This window comes from Anopheles arabiensis, chromosome 3 (assembly GCF_016920715.1).
Source record: "Anopheles arabiensis isolate DONGOLA chromosome 3, AaraD3, whole genome shotgun sequence".
NCBI classification, from domain to species: domain Eukaryota; kingdom Metazoa; phylum Arthropoda; class Insecta; order Diptera; family Culicidae; genus Anopheles; species Anopheles arabiensis.
The window spans coordinates 43,095,222-43,112,514 of record NC_053518.1 but is presented as its reverse complement, the minus strand read 5'-3'; the positions used below and the strand labels follow the sequence as shown (position 1 = coordinate 43,112,514).

The window sequence follows — 17,293 nt, the reverse complement described above, 5'->3', positions numbered from 1 at the left end:
GAGACACACAGGGAACCTGGCTCATGCGGCGTACCATCTTCTGTCGAATGTGTGATTAGTTAACGCATCTGCAGCAATTTGTAAAGAGGGTTCCTTTTTTTCTTAATGCACATAGAGGAAGTGTATGCCAAATTTTACCATTGTGTACTGTTTTCGACGTTTTCCCACGTTTTGTATACAATCGTTCGAACAAATGTGGCTTAATGTGGCAAATGTGTTGCTGGATTAGGAGGTTTGTCATCTGGAAGCACACCTTTAAATGGGGAATTTAAAATGAGCCAAAACTAATTGGACGGAGCTGAGCACCTGTTGCTACTGGTTGATGGATCATTAACGCGAAAGAAAGTTTGAATAAACTGAAAATCGATTGAAAGGTGGTTCGTTGATTGTGTTGAATTACAACAATAGCTTAATTTTGTAACATTTGCTTGGTGCTTTGACATGCGTTAATTATTTTATTGAATATTTTCGAACTTTTAGACGTACACATAGCATGCAGCAGTTAGTAAAACTGTGGAAAGATATCGCATGAAAGATTATGAAAAGGAAGCTTACAGATAATCGTCAAAGAGCGTAATAAATGTAGAATATACAAATACGAAATCAATTATAAATAAAATTAAATATTTTAACTTAAAACCTACCGATAAATATCTACCAAAACATCCTATTGATAATAATCAAGCCGCGAAAAAGTTTAATTGCTATCTCCCTAATCAGAGTGAAACGAACGGTACTATTTAAACTAAATACAGAATAAAAGAAATTATTAATTTACTATTTATTATCTCTCACATGATATTCGCCAAATTGAAAAAAAAGGAACTTAAATCACTACTTGAGTCGTGCGCATCCTTGTGGATCTAATTTGACTACTATGGATCCATAAGCTCTACAATTTGTATTGTTCATATTTTTTGATGTTTTACTATGTGAATAGTTGCTATGATTATTAATCACACAAAAGGCATATTAAAGGCAATAAAAGCAATCAGAATTCTTGTAATCTGTGGCTTAAACATTCCGACACCAAAAATTTAGATATACAGACACTCGGTGGATTAGAAAGATAAACACAGAAGTTTTTGAATTTTTTACCTCTACTTTTCTTTACTTGTTTTTTATTTTATTTATGTTTAACCTCCGAGAAAACTAAAAAAAGCATTGTAATCTACAAGAAATAGAATATTGGTGAAAATAGTAGCGCAGTTACTTGAACGCCGTTGATGAACTACCTCACGAAACCCATTTTCGGCATTCTATGATTTATTGAAAGTGGTGCTTATTGACCCTAAATTCACGGAGCGAACCGTCGTCGCATATGACCATTATATTATATCCATGCACCAGAAAACGAAAACGAAAACGAATAACAATTAGTAAACCTCTTTAATTTCCTACGTTTTTTAATAAATGTTCAGCCCCTTCCAATCCATCTTTTCCAAATCAGATCGATCCCATATCGAACGTTAGAAAAGAATGTTGTCTTCTTTATCTACCTTCCCGGACATGTAATTCTAATCTGCTATTTCAATAAATATGATCACATACGTAAGTATCACAATAACAAGCTGTAAAAAGAGATCACATTGTTTAAGCTTTACTTGAACATTTCAAACAAAACTCGACCCAACACTTACCGTTCGGATTAACGTGTAGTCATAGTCAAATATGTCTTTCGCGGTCAGCTTAATCCGATTGCGCAGCAACTGATGCAAAAAGTAAAACCTTAGCTTCACCATCTCAGCATCCTGCCCGAAGTTTATATCGAGAACCGTCCCTTGCACCGCATCCATTTCAAGCTGATGTTTTTTGGCCGCGTGCATCAAAAAGCCTATGATAACAGGCGTCGGAACGAAACAGAAGATTTGCACTAAAGCAGGATAAAGTTTTAGACTTGTGCTACTGAGATTGAGATAAATGCCAATTGTCTCCTTCCTTACACTCTACTCCCCTCTGCTGCTTCTGCCACATCGCATACACCCAGTACAGATCGAACGCCATCTGTGCGAAGCTGGAGGCAATGTTGCACGCTTGCGAAAACCCAAACAGCTCGTTGATGCCCTCGTTTATCTGCCACAGCTCGCCGTACAGTGCGCGGTACTCTTCCAAGCGCTCCCGTTCGCCCGTTTGATGCAATGCGACCAATTTGCGCTGTAACTGGCGCAGATTGGAGACCATCAGACTGATGTGCAGCAGATGAAACACGTGCCTAACGTGGCTGAACGTGTACGGGTAGAAGTTATGCAGCCAAAACCAATGCCATTGCGTACCGGGCGTAAGCTGGTTGTATATTGTAAACTCGACCATAGCGCACACGGCTACAATCGTCAGAATGGCGAAAAAGTAACGCAACAGTACACGTGCTAGCTCGTCTCTTCCAATCAGCCCAAGAATGGTACCATTTCTGGTGGCGAGAGCACGATAGCGCATCCAAATCGAGCGATGCGTTTCAACCTCAAACCAGGAGTCGGCCACGGTTACGAAAATCGTCAGCAATCCGATGACGTATTTGAAGTAGTTGTTCATTGCGTCGGTTAGCATCAGACCACCGAAGAGGTAGTTGTAGTGACGTTTAGCCAGTACACCGCTGATCACTGCGCTGGCTAGATGCAAGATACTCCAGACCGAGGATGACCAACGCTGCTCTCCAATAGCAAGACCATCGACGTGGTGTAGTTTAAGCGGAAAGTTGAAAAATCCAAACAATTGAAACAGTAACAGAAGCCAAGAGAATGCTCCAAAAGTAACCAGGATGAATAGTTTCCTCACGGATGCCATCGTGTACTAAAAGACAAGGCTAGCGCAAATCATCCTAGAGACGATCCTGATGGGCAATAGAGTAAGGGAAATGAAATATTCATTGTTGACAAATTTACCACAACCATGCAATTTTCTCATCAACACTCTTCCGACGTACATTTTATTGTTTCACGAAAACGTTCTTCGCCCAGTACGTGCACAATGAACCTCGTGATACCATTGCTCCCCAACGGGCAGCAGCTACTCTCTGTAGCATTCGGTATCTTTAAGTGCTTCGGTTTCATACCATTCCCGTTCGATTGCTGCACGTTCGCTCTGACACCTTGCAGCAACGTACGATCGCTGTTACATCTGCCCATATTACAAGTTTCATTCTACCTAACCCTCTTCTGCATCATAATGTCGAACCGAGTGAACTTCTTTTTCACTGGCTTGCAGATCCTTAGCCTAAACGATATCATCAAGTATGGAACACTAACGTTGTCCGTGTTTGCGATCTTCATAGATACCGTCCTGCAGCGAAACACACATCGGCTTGTGTGGGAAAAGATTGCCCTCATTCGACTCAGTGCACGGAAGGTCTACGTTAAGCGTTTCATACGCCACTACTTGTGGAAGTTTTATGCCTATCTAGCGATTAGCTCGTTTCTTGAAGCACAAGTACTCTACCTTGCTTGGGATGATCCTTCCGATCTGGCGTACTGGCTGGTGATCATGATTTTGCACGCCTTCCTTCGTTTGCGCCACCTTTTTCACATGTTCTTCATCGACATACTGAAGATACACCTGCAGAAGCTACATCATGATTTGGTGGATGCGGGTGAGTACATGGCGAATCTCGTTGAGCAGCCACAGGATACGGCCGTGTTTCGAGCAATGTACGCACAGTCTGTCGATCGTCTGCTTAGCCTGAAGAGTGTGTACGGCCAACTGTGGGAGCTTAGCGACTGTATCAATCGCAACTTTGGATGGTCTCAGATATGTAACTTTACGGGCAACTTTGTGCAACTATCGTGCGATCTATACTGGTTGTATATGTCAATGAAGTGGTTTGAGGCTACAGAGTATAAAGGTAATGCATTTTCAATCATTTTAATCAGTGGTTTTTTTTTCAAACAGTGTTCTTTTGTTAGTAGTAATCGTGATTACGCTGCTACCATCGACGTCTATCATTGTGCTGCTACTTAGCTCTGCCGAGTCTTGCCTTGGCGTGGTAGGTACATACTCTCCTTCACGAACGATCCTTAATGATCTAACAACCAATGTTTACAGGCCGCCTCATTACAGTCTGCACTGTTGGATATTCCGATGGGAAACGATTCTACGTTTCGAAAGATCATTTATCGTTTTGGCTTACAGATCGCACAGCAACGGATTCGTTTAACAGCACACGGACTGTTTGAGATCAATTATTCACTGTTAAAAATGGTAAAATTTAATGCAAAAGCAAAGTTTTCTCTCGTAATCACCTGAAGCTGTCATGTTTTCCTTTTCCTTTCCAGTTTGGCACAGGAATAACCACGTACATGATTATTTTTATAACGTTCTCAAAGGATATTAAACTGGAAGATATCGACGATGAATAGCTGTAGACGCAGCACGCGATGTTATTAAACAAGCTGCTTCCATTAAGGCAAATTAAGCCACATCCATCACCGCTATCAGAGAATCATTTTTGTGGATATTATCACCAACCTGTCAGTTGGATGGCTTAATGCAACCTTATTTGCTGTTAACTCGCCATTGTATCCTGTGCTCCTGCATGCGGCGTATAACATGGAATGTTTCTCCAAAGTGATCGTGCTCTACCAAATTCTGGCACTGCAATGGTTCAGTCCTAAGCGGCAACGAACCTTCGACTGTGAATCGCTGTTTTTCATTACGCTAAACTTTTGCATTATTACGGGGCTCTTCTGTTGGATCTATCAGCACCAATCGTTGGTGATTTATTCCGACAACGCGCTAGGATATGTGGTAGATTTTTTCAAATTTCTGCTCATGGTTTTCACCTACTATTCACTTTTGCTCGAGAGTGGCTACCAGCGCGGCGTGCTGTATAAAGTTTGGGACGAGCTGGAACGACTGCACAACATTTTCCCGAGCGCGAAGTGGGCTCTACTGCCCCAGGCACACCTGCGTACGGTTGCACTGTTTGTCGTGTATATGTCCTGGTGGGAGCTTACGTATGCGTACTGGATAACAAAGTCAGCTCGCAGTTCCAACTTTACCATCTTGTTCTGGGTGCTGTTTCTGTTGCTACATCTGCGACAGCTACAAATCCTGCTCTATACCAATGTGTTGGGCTTTTGTCTGAAGGCAATAAACAGTGAGCTAGCATGGACGATCGAGCTAAGCAATGGTGCCAGCCGGTACGGGGGTCGTCGAAGTGATGGACAAATTTGTGGCTATCTGCGCAAGCTAATGGAAGGATTTGCACGAGTCGAGCGGTTGCTCGAGTTACTTAACCAAGCGTTCGGCTACTCATTGGCCATTATAAAGCTGATCAATAACATCTACATACTAACGGACACGTACTGGATTGTTCATGGGTTTATGAGCGGCAAAGTGTTTGGCTCATTGTGTAGGTAGCGTGCAAAACAAGTTTAAGACAAAACGAATAATTTCTCCGACTGTGCGTTGCAGATTTGGAGTGTTGTCTGTCGTCGAAATTCATCTGTTTGATAATCAATCTCCACTCCAACGAGCGCATCTTGTCGGAGTTTCATCGTACGCGGGTGCTACTACACTGCGTTCACCTTCGGTGGCAGTTACGGTGCGATCAGGGCTGGCAGATGGTACAACACTTTCTGCTAAAACTAGAATCCACTCAACCGTTTGCGATGACGCCATTAAGTATGTACCGGTTGAACTATGGCACTTTAATGCAGGTGGGTGAACATGAAGTAGCTCTTCCAAACATTTAAGTTACTAATGCTGTGTATTTCTAGATAGCTTTCAACATCACTACATCGATTTCACTCTTCATTCAGGCGTCGCAGTAGCTGTACTATTAGCAAGAGTCGAGTTGCTTGCAGTGGTTGCGTCTGTTGGCGTATCCTCCTTGGGCATGAATTGTATGAAAATTACCATGTACGTTGTAATAGCGGCTGCGATCTAGGTATTAAAAAGAGTAACAACATATAAGCTATTGTTTTATTGTTACATTAAAGCAAGGACGTCTACTAAACCTCCTTCAGCAGCACAAAATCCATATCGAAGAAACCACCGAGTGAAAAGGACATTGGAGTGTGTTGAAGCAGGAGCGAAAAGTTTTCTAACTGCAAAAAATAATATGAGTCAATCAGAAAGAAAACACAAATGAAAATAAATAAAAAAAAGCACAAATGGAGCCCCTTGTCAGAAATGCACCATCAGTAAGCCTCGTCTAAGTCATACGTTATGTATTCTTCATTCGTCATTTTTTGTAGCGAAGCTACTCCTTTTGCTCTCTTACTTATTTATTGACTGATTAGATCTGAAAGCACACAGCACACGCTCCATCATATTGCAACGTGACACCGTGTCACCGTAACAATGACCGACACAAGGGCGTACGGGACCGAATACGAACCATTTTCGCGAGCAAATCTGCCTCATCACCGTGCAGCCGTTTGTACAGCAACTGTCCCATCTGGCCAACCTGCAAAACGGATGCAAAACACACGCGATTGGAAGCGACTGTCTCACTGGATGACCTGGCCAGGTGCTTACCTGGTTCTTGCAGTTTTCACACGCCGCCAGCACAACACCGAGCGCGGTAAAGGTGGCCACGATGCTGAGGATGTATGCTGCAACCAAAGACGTGAGTAGAGGTTTATGTTCTGTTCTATCTGTCTTGCCCCTTTTTCGGCTTTCTTTGTTCTATCGTTCATAAAAATTTTACACTTTAGCATTTTTTTTTTTGCTTTAACCGCTAGCGCCAACAGGATGAAAGGGTGAAAATTTATGATGGTACAAAAATCAATAGCCTCCGTTTGGCCTCGCAGTGCAACCGAAGGGGGAAATGTATTTTTAGCCAGCAAAAGGTGCAATAGGTCAGCAAGGGGTGGTTGGTGGGTTGGGCCACTTACCGAAAATATCGTCGAGCTGATTGAGATAAAGCAGCGCGTACAGCGAGTACAGGTCGCACGTGCACTGGATAAAGTTCTGGAGCAGATTGGCCAGCTGCGAGTAGACGCAGCACCCGTTCAGGTCCTTCGAGGCGTGCCAGAGCGTTAGGTACGTGCCTTTCGCCACAAACATTCGTCGAAGAGGCACACAATCCACCTGGGAGGTGGCACCGATGCTGACCGGGGATTTCATCGTCGAAAGTCCCGTCCACGAGTCCACGATGACAGCCGGTCGGGAAGGGCCGTTCATCTTCCAGCGGGTCAAAGATGTTTGGGCTTTTGGGGGAACAGCAGTCGCCTCGGTCGGTTTGGGCCGCCCGGGGGATACCCCATCGGCGACGAGAGACTCCAGCTGTTCCCGCAGGATGTCGAACCGGGCCGTTAGGCGTTCAATGTGGTATGCGTGATGAAGGTGCTTCAATCGAATGATAACCAGCGATGGTACGGTGAGGCACCAGAGCGCTAGCTGAACGGGGTCCGAGTAAACCAGTGCCAGAATTCCCAGTTCAATCGCACAGCAGCACGCACAGAAGAGGAGCAGTTTGTTGCGGAAGTGAGTCCGAGCACGGGCCAAGCGCGTACCGGCCCTATCCGTCAAATGTCCCAGTGCGCCATCGACCGATGCTACGCGTACGTCTAGGGCACGGTAAACGCCACGTGCTATTAGCGCCTCCAGTAGCACCACCAAATGCGTCACGATGGTGATGGAAGTCTTGATGAAGGGAATAAAGTTAATACCGGTACCGGTGCGTGCATCGGCAAACAACCATCTGCGCTCGATGATACAGAACGTTAGCACACCCACGTACAGGATGCAGTTACCGATGCACCACAAAAGCGCCAGTGAGGAGCCAAGAGGAGCATCCGTGCTGGCGTATGTCTGCAGGGCACACAGTTGAAATATAAGTGTCACAAGCATCTTTTAGAAACAGAGTGCAGAGTGACGGCACGACAGAAACGGACTGATCGTAATGACTGTTTCCCCTACGCAAAGGACTGAGATTTCTTTCGAACCATTCGCGTGTATCGATGCGCCCTGATGGACGTGAGAAAATCATCAGCCGGGAATTTCACGTTGACGGAGATTGATGATGTGGAAAGTTTTGAGATCGAAACTGGGGCGATTTTCTGCCCCGATGGCAGTGGGTCATTTTGAGGCATTGTTTCGCCATTGGTGGGTGGTTGAGTGGCAGGCGCTAATTAAGAGGTGATAGGTTTATCTAATAACAATTAGGAAGTATTTCGCTCGGATTGGAATAAAGCAACGTGGAAAGAATTCGACCAAAGATTAATACATGAAGAGCGAAGATTAATACATGGAAGGTAAATATTGATCGAGTATAGATTTTTCATCTAGTTTGCCGTCCATTGGCATAATAATTCATCCTTTTCTACATGTAGTCAATTCAATTAGTGAAGGGCGGTGGTGGATCATTAGAGCGAATTGAGTGACTGCACTTTTACACGCACTTTTTACACGCTTCGAGCAATTTTGAAGAGAAAATATTGTGAAGTTAAAAAAAAATACACTCACACCGAGTTTATACATGCTATTATAATTATCATATTACTGAAATCAGGTTTTTCTGGAGATGTGTGCAATTATACGAATGGCAATAGGTAAATGGGGACGAGAACTGCATATGTTATTTAAAAATATTTTTATTTTCCTATTTGTAAGTCTATCACAAATATTTGTTTATATCTCTGGAAAATATTAAAAAGCACGCACATGAGCATTTAATTACTCTAACTTAGGAAAGCGACGTGATTCAATAAACCTTTATGTAATAATTTTCAATCCTAAATACATTTTTAACTGGGCTCATGATGACTGTATTTCGTTTCATTACGAGTATTTGTTGAAAAAATGACACAGCATAAAGCTAATTTATTGAAGATTACCAAAGTATTACAGACCAAATAATTCTTCCAAATTCATCTGAAAGCAAACGATTTCAAACGAATTTGATGTGTATATAACAATATTATTTTTAACAGGTTGATATGGGTCTTTTTCATAGTTGTATAGTAATTATTTGCAAATTTAAGTTACATACAGTCATTTAATTAAATAATCAACCACTTTCCCAAACGCGATCGAATTCGAGAACAATCGTAGCGATTGTCAAAATGACATGAAATTGTGGTTTCCTTGGATGTTTTTTAAACATTTTTCCATATTGTACGCTTAACTGGGCAGGATACTCATCAAATAAAATAAAACAACCGTTGTATCTAGGCAACTGCTACTATCATTCCCCTTCGATCGAGTTTGGAAAAGTGACTGAATGTCATTAGAAAACTGCACTAAGCAATGAAAATAAAAATTAAAAATAATTATTAAAAAATATTGTAACAATGCAATGATTTATTTTTGTAATGTAATGTAATGTAATGTAATGTGATTGAAATGATTAAAAAGAGACACATTTTGGTCATGATTAGTCACTGGTTGAATGTCCCAGAACGAATCAAATATCAAAATGATTGCATAGAATGTCTTTAAGGCGAAATCCACAATTCCATAAGCAATAATAAACACGATGTAGTATTATGTTGTGACCAGATTATGCTCTTTGTTGTAATCATTGAACGTGTCGGTTTTGGGGATAAAATTGATGTAAATCACCAAGTACGATGTAATCGATCCAAAGATCTACAACATTACAACAAACGAGAACAATATTTTGTGTAAAATGAAACAAATGAATATAAATATTTTCCTCAATTTTCTCACCATCGTTAATGAGGATAAGCGTATATCAAAGAAGTTTGCTGCAGAAAAGTTGATCTGCTCGTTGTCTAATTGTTTAGAAAAGTTCTCTATCTGCAAGAAGATGATTCGTTTTTCAAAAGAATGAGAAATTTGGTTTAAAAAAAGATTCAGTACTTACTAACGTGATAGTTGTTTGAGGCAATACACGATTCAGTACATTATGAAGATAATAGAAGGTGATTTCTCCCTGCAAGTAAGAACTAAAATGAGCACGTAGTATAACAAACTCCCTCCAACGTACCTCATCCACACACTTCTGGCAGGTGTTGAAAAGCACAAAAAACATCAATACCGGTGAAATACCACACAGAAACGATTCCACCTTGTAAAGGTTCCCATCATAGTGCAGACTCGCGTACATCCAATATCCATCGATGGTGGTACATATGAACAGCATCGTTATTACAGCAAACAGTTGCCAGCCGAAACGATCGCTTACCTCACCGGTAAGATCTTTCAGCAAATTTTGCATCGCTTTCAGGTGCACCAATCGGCGATGGATCGCTTCGGGTGAAATGGCCCGCCCGGCAGTGGACGCCGTTTGCTGCAGTTCGTTGTTAAGGACGCGGTACCGATTGCGCAGATATAGAACATGCACCAGAAAGAACGAGTCACCGAGCCGAATCAGGATGAAGAACCAAACCTTCAGTAGCCAATTTCGGTGCCATACCGGATTGCCTGAGATGCGCGAAATGATAAAGAACTCGCTCACTGCTGGTATCACGTTGAACACGAACATAGTGCTGAAGATGTCATCGGCAAGCTGGTGATTGAATCGCTCCAAACATCCGGGAGCAGAACCGTGCGCTTCAATTGATCCGTCAATCTGATCCATTAACAGAGCAATCCGCTTCTGGGTGGATCTTTTGAGCAACGACAGTGTCAGCGTTACCAGCGGTACTGCCAGCGGAATTACGAACTGAATAGCGTCGGCAAAGGTTCCGGTAGCATCGCTAAGAAAGAAGACAGCTTCTGGTTTGATCAGTGAGTATGATAGAACGATAATTTCTCCGGTGGTGTAAAACGACACAAACACGATGGTTAAGGTGTGCAGTGAGGTCAAGGCCTGTCCATGGAGAGGTACTGGCGTGAAGCCGAGAAGCTGGAACAGAGGATAAATGGAACCAAATCGACGATCGTAAGGCGCGTGGTGGCGTGACATGCTGCTTGCACTGAACTGTTCAATTGTTGTGCATTGTGTATCCGTTAAAATGAACTCCAAACTACTTTTCGAGAGGGAGTTAAACATTGATTAATGATTTGGTTATAAATAATTCAGTGCATGTGTCATACCGCACAGTTTGTCGTTGTCGGCGCCTTCTGAAAAGCTTCCTACTTCGTTAGACGGTATTTAATTTTCTCCCGCAAACAGATAGCTGCCAATAGTTTAGTTCTGATTAAAAATTGAATCGGCACACATCACTAAATCCGGTCGCGAAATCCGCTACGAATACCCAGTCCCCGGTCCGGTGATCAATGTTTGCAGAGTGAATTACATTTTTGGACAGTGCTTCTTGCTCCCTATTTGTGGAAGCTTTTTGGTGGTGCTTTGTCGCCAGCCAGCCAGCAAGGGGTGATGAGTAGGATAAATTAAATCATGAAAATTGCACAACCCATTCGGGATAATTACTTTGCGCGTTCACCATCCTGGTCGAAAGGGGGGAGGTTCAGAGTTGGCACATATTTACCTAACCTAGATAGAGCGAGGCTCGAGTTTTCAGTTCGAGACATGGAACCGCTCGAGCAATGGTACGTACTTTCCGGTTACGTACGATTCCACCAGTGGCTGGGGTTTCAGCCGTATCGATTGGCCAGTGGCAGAGTAAGTCCCTTCGCAGCTCTCACCTTGGTGCAGTTCCTCGGAGTGTTGGTTAATCTGGCGCTCATCATCTACCGGCGACGGTGCATTCTTTATCACTGCGAAGCGATTGGAATGGTGGTGGATTTTATCAAACTGCTTACGATCGGACTGTCAATCCTGGTGATGTATGTGGAGCTTTTCCGTACCAGAGATAATATTTGCGGATGTTGGCAACTGCTGTACAAGGCTCATCAAACGCTCCAACGGTACGGTATGGTTGATCAGCGTCGGTTGACTCGTGTCATGCGTTTGTACTGGTGGTTTGTGCTGGGATCGCTGCTGTACTTCGTAGTGAATGAATCGTACCTGTACCTTTGCGCAGAACAGATGCAAACAAAACGGTTCTACGTGTACTTTTTCGCTCTGTAGTATATTTTGAACATCAAACTACAGCAGATCATCTATCCAGCGATCCTGCTGGACTCGTATCTGCGTATGACACGAGCCGCATTGGAGCATCACGTGGGGTTACTTCAATGCTCTGAAAAGCTAGGAAGTATGCGCTACATGGAGTTTCTAGCCGGTAAGCTAAACGCGTTGAAAGCACTGTACAGCGATCTGTTTCAGGCGAGCGTTGCGCTAAATGAAGCTTACGGTAGGACGTACCTTATCATCTACTGCAAGAACTACATTCACATCTTATCCAACTCTTATTGGGTGGTGTTTTGGTTGCTCAACAATCAACGACATCATGCTGCAAGTTAGTATCGACCATAGGTGTAATGGGAAGTGTGTGGACTGGTGCGAGCTAACGAGCGTTTCTATTGATAGGGATTATAAGCCGATTAATTTGTCGAATAATATTGCTGGGGGCGACGTTCTACATAAACAGCTGTGCAATGAAATCGGCCCAGAATCTTAGACATCGACTTCACACGATGAATCTTGGAATTCAAATAAAATGTCGTGCCCTGTTTACAAGAGTAAGTATTTCAGAAAATAATGTGCATGTAAAAACGACATGTTACTTTTTTACGTTTTAGATTGAAAGCTTCTTACAGCAGACACAGTTCGAAAGCATCCAACTTACAGCAGGCGATTTTTTCGATCTAAACTTTAGCCCTATATTAACGGTAAGATTTTTGCCTCATTCACTTCCACAAAAAAATTCTTCTTAACAGTTTGTATTGCTTTCTAGATTATCTTTTCAGTTGGAGCATACATTTCAATATTTATCCAGCAAGCAATCAACCAAATAGATGAACTTAAATGTAATGATTATGAAAAACAATGTTAATAGCAATACTTTTAGTACAAAAACAAACGACAAAAAAAAAAACATCATTTAAAAAGGCACGTGTATTTACAAAAGATACCAAAAACCGTTCAGTTCGTTTTTCAAATTTTGAAATGAAATATTTCATAACATTTCACAGCAATGAAATTATTCGTATCAGCACAATGGTATAGCTCACGACTTTTTCCTCCTTTATTTTGTAAAACTATTTTACAGCTAGAAGCAAAATTATTTGAATGCAAATAAGATAAAGTGTAAATACAATAAATTGATAACCTATTTACTTCATTTTTTCTAAAATAACAGTGTAAAGCAAAATCAATTTCAGCCAGACGGTACAATGACAGCAACCGGATAATCCGGGCTAGCAGAATTGCGAACGAATCCAATTGTAAACACGTCTGTGCGAGTGCCGTAAAAGTGTAATCTTTGTATCAATATTCACGAATAGCAATCACACAATCCACAATGGAGGAAATATTAAACGATTCTGTTGTGAACGATGAGCTGGAGGTAAGTGGAATGCTCTCCCCTTTTTGTATTTTCTTGTAGATTTTCCATGCAATTTTCTGTGCTCCCTTGCCCTGTGGCATTCGTCAGCATTATTTTCCAGTCCAATTGTGCGTAGAATGAATCACTAATGCGTCTTTGTTTGTGTTCTTTGAAATACGACTTTCATATTTATTGTAGAAGTTCGAGAAAAAGTACAACGAAGAGCTCAAAAATGGAGCCGTCTCAACCAACACACAGTTCGAGTACGCATACTGCATGGTACGAAGCGACTTTGCCAGCGATATGAAAACGGTAATGATGCAACAATGATGATTATGATGATGATAATGGTGCATTATGTGTCATAGGCAACACCGGTAATAATTGCTTTCCTTTTTGCATTCTGTTTTAGGGACTTGTCCTACTGGAAGACCTGTTCGTGAAGCATCCGGAAGGACGTCGCGACTATCTGTACTACATGGCAATTGGGCACACAAGGCTAAAGGAGTACTCGGAGGCGCTGAAGCACGCGCAGGCCTTTCTGGAAATTGAACCAAACAATCAGCAGGTGATAGCGCTGGAGGAGCTAATCAAGAAACGCATGGACATCGAGGGACTGAAGGGTGTGGCGAAGGCGACCGGTGCGGCCCTTGTCGTCGGTGGCATTCTGGGGCTGGGGCTTGCACTGCTGAAGAAATGAAAATCACCTCGCTAAGCCCTCCGGCGCGATCGTGTCGAGCTGTCGGGCTTGTGCGTTTCACAACAGAAGTACACAGAGCTTTGCTATTGCAGACCGAACTTTATATAGTGAATGGTTTGTTATTCAATTTCAATTCAATTTGGTAAGGTTTTAGGTAGCGAGTAATGTAGTTTTTAACGCAACCCCATCCACGGTATGTGATGTAGGAGAATTCAATTACACTCAATTGGTTAAATTCAACTTGTTCGGGTAATTGTTTACAGAGTAGCGAATAGAAGTTTCAATCTTGCTTCAATTCTTCTTTCATTTATTGAATATGCCAACGTTATTTCATTTACAAGCGTTAACGCGAACCGAATCACTGTGTTTTCCCCCGTACACACTTGTGTCAACAATGAGGCAGCTAACTAATGCCATTCTTTCAATCTATCGCTTAAACCTCTCTCTGGTACAGCATATGTGTTTCCGTGGCTTATTTCAACTCTTTATTCCGATATGTTTTTAAAATAATTATTTCTTTGGCAACTGGTAGCTTGTTGCCGTACTGTAAAACAAAAACAAACGTCTGTGTATAAGTAATAATTCCGGCACAAGCGTCAAAAAGAGAGAGTCTTGAAAATGAATGTATCAAATAGATTGTTTGTTAGTGGTAAGGCTACTATTTGTAATCGGAATGAAGGTACAGTGAGTAGATTTATCTCTAGCACTGTACAAAACTTGGAGAATCAATGTCACAGAGTGTCCTTGAAGCAAACAGAAAAAAAACTCTTCTAATCGATACTGCGTTGATAAGCGTACACACAGCGGGCAAAAGGGTTTACTCCATGTCGCACGATATCTGTAACCGGTTTGATACAACATACCGGATTGATGAAAATGTGTTATTAATAATCGATCCAAATATAGAAATATTTATTTTAATCGCTCTTTGACTTGTGATAGAAGTTAATGTGCATCCAAAAACAATTATATTGCAAAAGAAATGCTGATAGACATCATATCAGTTTTCCGTCGCTAATTACACGCCCAATCATGGGACACAAAAGGACACTTACGGTTTTAATGAGCCCAAACACCCAACGATCCACCCCTAATTGCCCAGCCGCACGCAACCCGATCCTTTGCCCCGGTGGCAGAAAGCGAACGCAGTACAAACGCACGCTCCCTGTCCGCAGCAGTATGGTTCTGATGAGGCTGTTCTGTTTTCGACTGTCCGTACGCCTCGGTTCAATCATTGTTGGAGGATTCTGTATAGTAAGCATCACTGAGACACATTCGTTGTGCCTGAAAGCCTATTTATAAATCGCGAAATTGTCCATTTTCTTTGCTTATCTTGTGGCTCGATGCAGCTAGAAACAATCGTAACGATGATAGCGCTGGCAGCATTGGGTGGTGGTCAATTTTTAGAGCAAGAAGCATTGTACTACGAGGAAAACATGCACCTGTACAACCCGGACGATGTGTTCGTCTGGTTGATTGGGGTGTGCAAAACAGAGGCTGGAATGTTCTACACACTGATTATGATCGGCATGGCGCTGTACCTGCCCTGCTGCGGTACAATGATGGTGGGTGCATATTATGTGAGTTTAGGTTTTGAAAAGGGAAGGTTTTGAACGAAAAAGTAATTTAAGTGATTTTCCCTATGCTTGTGTCGTTGCAGATGAAACGCTACCTTCTAGTGCCGTTCATAGTGGTGGAGCTGGCGAGACTGTCCTGCATCACACTGACCCACGTGATCGGAATGATGGTGATTAAAAAATCCATTAACGTGGGCTACCTTATAGCTCTCACCATTGCCGGTGGATTTGCTTTGTGTAAGTAGTGTAATGAGAAGTTGAAATGGAGCAATTCGTCTTATCCAGTTTGATTTGTTGCCACAGTACTGCTGTTCTACCTATGGGCCTGTGTGGTGGCGTTGATGCAAATACTGAAAATTGTCCGCTCGCCCGAGTACATTGCCGTGTTCGGCGACAATCCGTTAGCCCCGATCGATCCCGGCGAGACCGATCCGACGGCGGTCGAGTGGAACGGAAGTGGATTTAAGCCGGTGCAGCGGAACACTATCAGCAAGAACCTCGAGCGGTTGCCCCCGACGGCACTTACGGTGGGTCAGTTTAATGGGCACAACATGCTGATCGATGACTTTCGTCCCCTGCACAGTCGCTACACGCGCAGTTGGGCTATTTAGAATAGAAGAATGGAAAGAAAATATTAAAATAAAATTATATAGAATAGAAAATCTGCACATCCATATTTCAAAATGTGCAATTTTGGACAGTTTTTCCTTTAAATAGCTTTAATGCAATAAATAAAATAATTTTCACAACTTTTCCCTTATGGAAGAACCGCTCGCCTGTTCCCATTTGAATACTTTTTGCGCATATGCAAAGCGGCGATGGGCGACGATCGTCCTGCTCTCAGGGGTCAGGGTACGGATCAAAACCGGGTGTGATAATGGGGACTGTGCTGTGAAGAGGAACGACAATATTGATAGGAACGACAAAGCCCGCTTTATAAAGCGGGAACACACACAAACACTTCACCCCTTATTCTCTCCAAAGTAAACAAAGTACTCGTGATGGCTTTAGTGTGTTTAGCCCCCAATCGGTTGACGATTCCGCGATCGAATGCAATCATCGGGACCGTAATTCCGATTATTGAAGGGGGTATAATATATAGGGTTGAATATTTTACTTTTTCTTTCTTTATTTCTTTTTACTGTTGCTGACATGCAGCTGAACGGTTCAGTGCAGTCGACCGCGATCATTCTTGCCAGTAATGCTCACATACACTACGAAGAAGGGTTTTTTAATGCATTTTGAACCCCGTGGTCTAGAGGGTGGAAGCAAACTCACCCGTACTGTGAGGGGGTTTGGTACAGTGAGTGATCACTGTTGGTTCAGGTTGGATCTGAAGCTATTTTATTTTAATATTTATAATGCTTTAAATAACAAAAAATCATCACATATGATTTAAATTTTAAAATTTAGAGTAAACATGCATTAAATATAAATGTAAATTATTCCATTTTACTTGTTGATTTTAAGAAATACAGCATATTACTTACATCTGTTATTTATTACTAGCCTTATGGTAAATGCCTTGCCTATCATGGTTCTATTCCAACCTGGGACAAATTCTCCGTAAAAAAGACGTGTCGATAATTAGGGGTAGTAATTTTTCCCATGGTTTTGCAGCCGGAAAAGTATTATCGTATAAAAGAGAAATAGAGAGCCTTCTAGTTAAAAAAATAAATGCTGCTTAAAAGATACTAGTTTTAATTTTTTTGTAAAAATAACAATTTTGTAAATTTGGTGATTATTGTAAACTTATTATGACTTTGATTAAGAAA

At 42.1% G+C, this 17,293-nt stretch overlaps 2 protein-coding genes and 1 long non-coding RNA gene across 4 annotated transcripts; 2 read left to right on the top strand and 1 right to left on the bottom strand.

Annotated features, from left to right (window-relative positions):
• Positions 1 to 4,516: 4,516 nt before the first annotated feature.
• On the top strand, positions 4,517 to 6,393 carry LOC120902140. Of its 2 annotated transcripts, XR_005739380.1 has the most exons (4): positions 4,517 to 5,344; positions 5,407 to 5,651; positions 5,712 to 5,853; positions 5,934 to 6,393. XR_005739380.1 is itself a non-coding variant. In XM_040310673.1 (3 exons), the coding sequence occupies exons 1-3, from the start codon at positions 4,540 to 4,542 to the stop codon at positions 5,763 to 5,765; spliced, it is 1,104 nt and encodes a 367-aa protein (XP_040166607.1). In that variant the 5' UTR covers positions 4,517 to 4,539; the 3' UTR covers positions 5,766 to 5,859. The 2 variants fall into 2 exon arrangements, 1 of the variants encoding a protein (XP_040166607.1); XM_040310673.1 differs by lacking the exon at positions 5,934 to 6,393 and having other exon boundaries at positions 5,712 to 5,859.
• A 6,711-nt stretch (positions 6,394 to 13,104) lies between these two features.
• On the top strand, positions 13,105 to 14,862 carry LOC120902889 (mitochondrial fission 1 protein). The gene is made up of 3 exons (XM_040311967.1): positions 13,105 to 13,262; positions 13,440 to 13,553; positions 13,654 to 14,862. Exons 1-3 carry the CDS (start codon positions 13,218 to 13,220, stop codon positions 13,939 to 13,941), a joined length of 447 nt encoding a protein of 148 aa, XP_040167901.1. The 5' UTR covers positions 13,105 to 13,217; the 3' UTR covers positions 13,942 to 14,862.
• On the bottom strand, positions 14,826 to 16,715 carry LOC120902890. Its single transcript, XR_005739500.1, has 2 exons — positions 16,269 to 16,715; positions 14,826 to 16,121 (listed from the first exon to the last, which is right to left on the bottom strand). It is a non-coding gene; the product is annotated as an uncharacterized LOC120902890 (long non-coding RNA).
• Positions 16,716 to 17,293: the final 578 nt, after the last annotated feature.

What these genes read in the sequence shown, in the direction of transcription:
- LOC120902140 (XM_040310673.1), top strand. Translation starts at nt 4,540, where the DNA reads ATGGAATGTTTCTCCAAAGTGATCGTGCTCTACCAAATTCTGGCACTG. An exon ending in CAAAGTGTTTGGCTCATTGT is followed by an intron (nt 5,345 to 5,406) that starts GTAGGTAGCGTG and finishes TGTGCGTTGCAG; the next exon opens with ATTTGGAGTGTTGTCTGTCG. An exon ending in ACTATGGCACTTTAATGCAG is followed by an intron (nt 5,652 to 5,711) that starts GTGGGTGAACAT and finishes GTGTATTTCTAG; the next exon opens with ATAGCTTTCAACATCACTAC.
- LOC120902889 (XM_040311967.1), top strand. Translation starts at nt 13,218, where the DNA reads ATGGAGGAAATATTAAACGATTCTGTTGTGAACGATGAGCTGGAG. An exon ending in TTGTGAACGATGAGCTGGAG is followed by an intron (nt 13,263 to 13,439) that starts GTAAGTGGAATG and finishes TATTTATTGTAG; the next exon opens with AAGTTCGAGAAAAAGTACAA. An exon ending in TTGCCAGCGATATGAAAACG is followed by an intron (nt 13,554 to 13,653) that starts GTAATGATGCAA and finishes ATTCTGTTTTAG; the next exon opens with GGACTTGTCCTACTGGAAGA.